Here is a 3,425-nt window from a genome sequence, read left to right as displayed (position 1 = left end):
GTAGGAATGCAACTTTATCTAATGCTTTTTGGAGGCTGGCGCCTGACTTTAGAATTATCACCTTTAGAGAAAAAGGCCTCCGGGCCAGAAGATGATGCAAATCACCTAAACTTTTGCATATGATAAGTCTGCAGGAAGAAAGCCTGGCTTACTGCATGACTCTACCCCTTCCCCCCATTATCCTCTATGCATAACTTAAGGTATAAAAACTACTTTGGAAAATAAAGTGCGGGCCTTGTTCACCGGAATTTGTTCTCCCCATGTCGTTCTTTCTTTCACCTTCTAGCTGAACTTTTCCTCTGAGGCAGGGAAGCTCGTCAAGCCTACTAATTTTGCCTGGGCTTCTAAGATCTGACCGGGGAGACCTTAGTGTCTCCTCTCCTTCGGGAGAACGGGAGGACGCCTGCGGCCTTCGTAGGTGATGTAAATTCCCTGCTTTGGAATTATATTCAGCCTCTTTTCTTCACTGAATTTCTTTGCTGAGCTATCCTTATTTCACCACTCTTTATATCCTTAATAAACGTTTAATTAAGCAGTTGTTTCCTGATCCTCGCCAACGCTGTTCCCGCTTCGAATTCCCTGGATCAGCCGGGGCTGGTCCCCGGCAAAAAACTCTTTTCCCTAAGCTTCAATTTCATGCCATTCATTCCAGGGGCATTTTAGTTACATGGAAACAAAGCCCAGCAGCCAATTTCAAGCTGCACTTTTTTGTGTAATTCCAAAAAATTTCTAGTCATTAAAAATGGTACAAGACCTGCCATTTGCCTTAATGATCTGTTGTGATGCTTGTGAAGAAAATGTTGCTAGTGGTCCTCCAGGGTTTGAGTCCCCAGAGCTACAGACTCAGATATAAGAGCCTTGGTCTCCCGGTTATACTCAGCCCACAGAGAAACAGGATAATGGAGACCTGCTTGTCTGTTGCAGGCAAGTTTTTAAAGTTATTTTTGACACAGTAAAAATATTATTTTCTTGAAATGGTAACTGATGTCTTCTTTTCACTTTTCTTTTTATGTTAAACCACTGTAAATGCTGGCCAATTCCGAGTCCAATAATATTAAAGAAATAAATTAACAATTATGCTTCAAGACCACTGACAACTATTTCACAAATAAGAGAATAAACTTGCTACTGGGAAATGGACATTTATACATAATTATTTATGTGTAGTTTAAATTGGTATATAAACTTTTACAAAAATGAGAAGTAGTTAATTCTGAGAGAACTCTTATCTGATAAATCTTGAGACCCTTAAGAGACATGTATACAATGTCTAGGTCTGTGATAGAAGTTAAGCCATAAGCTATAAATCCTGATAAAGTGTACACTCCACTTAGAATTCAAATGAACCATCATCCTCCTCAGCAGTGAAGCTGTCCCAGGAAAGGAGTATCCTTTGCTGAACGAAACGTGCTAAAGTGGGATTGCTATGCTCTCTTCTTAGATGTCTCTATTATTTTTATTGATACTTAGAAGACAAACATATTATCTTCAAGGCTTTAATTGATTTGTGTATGCATGCAAAATACAGTAACAATATGTGTTGTTCTTTGAGGCAAACATCTCACATTTTTCTTAGACAGTTTCACTTGCTTATGCATTCATGTGAAAATATTTTTATCAGTTATGTGTATACTGTGCTTCTAACTGATCAGTGAATGTACTCACTTCAATGTTTTAAGTATTCCTTAGGAAAATACCAGCTGCAATGGATATGCAAAAACAGTTCAGAGACTCAGTTGGATTGGTAGATCCATCCACAGTAGTTATCTAAATAAGGAATGTTGCAAATGGAAAAAGTTAGAACTAATAACTCTTTTCATTTTACTTTGTCCATCATAGAATGTCATATGATTTTCACTTATTTCTGTAAATCTCCTCTTTGTCAAGAAAAACTCCCTTCTCCCATCCTTTCTTTTCAAAGGCATTATAGTGATGACTGCAAGAAATATGAGTCTGGAGACAACGTTTGCTCTCTTGGGTTTCACAGATTACCCAGAGCTTCAGATTCCTCTCTTCCTAGTGTTTCTGATCATGTACATTATCACTGTGGTAGGAAATCTGGGCATGATGGTAATCATCAAAATTAACCCTAAGTTTCACAACCCCATGTACTTTTTCCTTAGTCATCTTTCTTTTGTTGATTTTTGTTACTCTTCCATTGTTACTCCCAAGCTGCTCGAGAACTTGGTCATGGCTGATAAGAGCATCTTCTATACTAGCTGCATGCTGCAGTACTTCCTGTCCTGCACTGCTGTGGTGACTGAGTCCTTCCTGTTGGCAATGATGGCCTATGACCGCTTTGTGGCCATCTGTAACCCTCTGCTTTACACAGTGGTCATGTCACAGAGGCTGTGTGCCCTGCTGGTGTCTGGGTCATATCTCTGGGGCATGTTTGGTCCATTGGTACTCCTTTGCTATGCCCTTCAATTAAGCTTTTCTGGACATACAGTGATCAATCACTTTTTCTGTGAATACACTGCTCTCATTGCTGTCTCAAGCTCCAATACACACATCCCCCACCTGCTGCTCTTTACCTTTGCCACCTTCAATGAGGTGAGTACACTTCTGATCATCCTCACTTCCTATGTCTTTATCTTTGTCACTGTGCTAAACATCCGTTCTGCCAGTGGACGTCGCAAAGCTTTCTCCACATGTGCGTCTCACCTGACTGCCATTACCATCTTCCATGGGACAATCCTTTCTCTCTACTGTGTGCCCAATTCCAAGAACTCTCGACAAACTGTCAAGGTGGCCTCTGTGTTCTATACAGTGGTCAACCCCATGCTGAACCCTCTGATCTACAGCCTGAGGAATAAAGATGTGAAGGATGCCTTCCAAAAATTAATAGACACAAAAGCCTCATTTCACTGAACCAATGTCCAAAGAAGTCTTCAATCTTCATTAACAATGGGAAAAGAGCATTCCAAGATGTGTAGCATATATTTACATGAGGTATTTATAGATGACTAAGATATTAATCTATTAAACTGTTCCCCATAAATATAAAATTTTGACAAAGGAACATTCTTTCTTTCTTCCTGCAATACCTAAAATAGTACTTGTCTCTAGGTAAGCCTGTAATAAACATGTTTAAACATGAATGAATAAATGAATGAGTAATTATGTATCCTCATTATGTACTTAGTATTAAATTCTGGTTGTTATATAATAATTACACATGCCTGCTAATGCTGCTGCATGCTGCTGCTGCTGCTAAGTCACTTCAGTCGTGTCCTACTCTGTGCAACCCCATAGATGGCAGCCCATCAGGCTCCCCCTTCCCTGGGGTTCTCCAGGCAAGAATACTGGAGTGGGTTGCCATTGCCTTCTCCAATGCATGAAAGTGAAAAGTGAAAGTGAAGTCGCTCAGTTGTGTCTGACTCTTAGCGACTGCATGGACTGCAACCTACCAGGCTCCTCCATCC

At 40.2% G+C, this 3,425-nt stretch overlaps 1 protein-coding gene across 1 annotated transcript; it reads left to right on the top strand.

The window, feature by feature from the left end:
• The first annotated feature begins 1,932 nt into the window (after positions 1-1,932).
• Positions 1,933-2,871, top strand: LOC104983171 (olfactory receptor 5D14). Its single transcript, XM_010832632.1, has one exon. The coding sequence runs from the start codon at positions 1,933-1,935 to the stop codon at positions 2,869-2,871; it is 939 nt and encodes a 312-aa protein (XP_010830934.1).
• Positions 2,872-3,425: the final 554 nt, after the last annotated feature.

The sequence above is a fragment of the Bison bison genome, unplaced genomic scaffold (assembly GCF_000754665.1).
Source record: "Bison bison bison isolate TAMUID 2011002044 unplaced genomic scaffold, Bison_UMD1.0 scf7180017861828, whole genome shotgun sequence".
In the NCBI taxonomy this organism is placed as follows: domain Eukaryota; kingdom Metazoa; phylum Chordata; class Mammalia; order Artiodactyla; family Bovidae; genus Bison; species Bison bison.
This window is presented reverse-complemented; position numbering and strand designations above follow the sequence as displayed.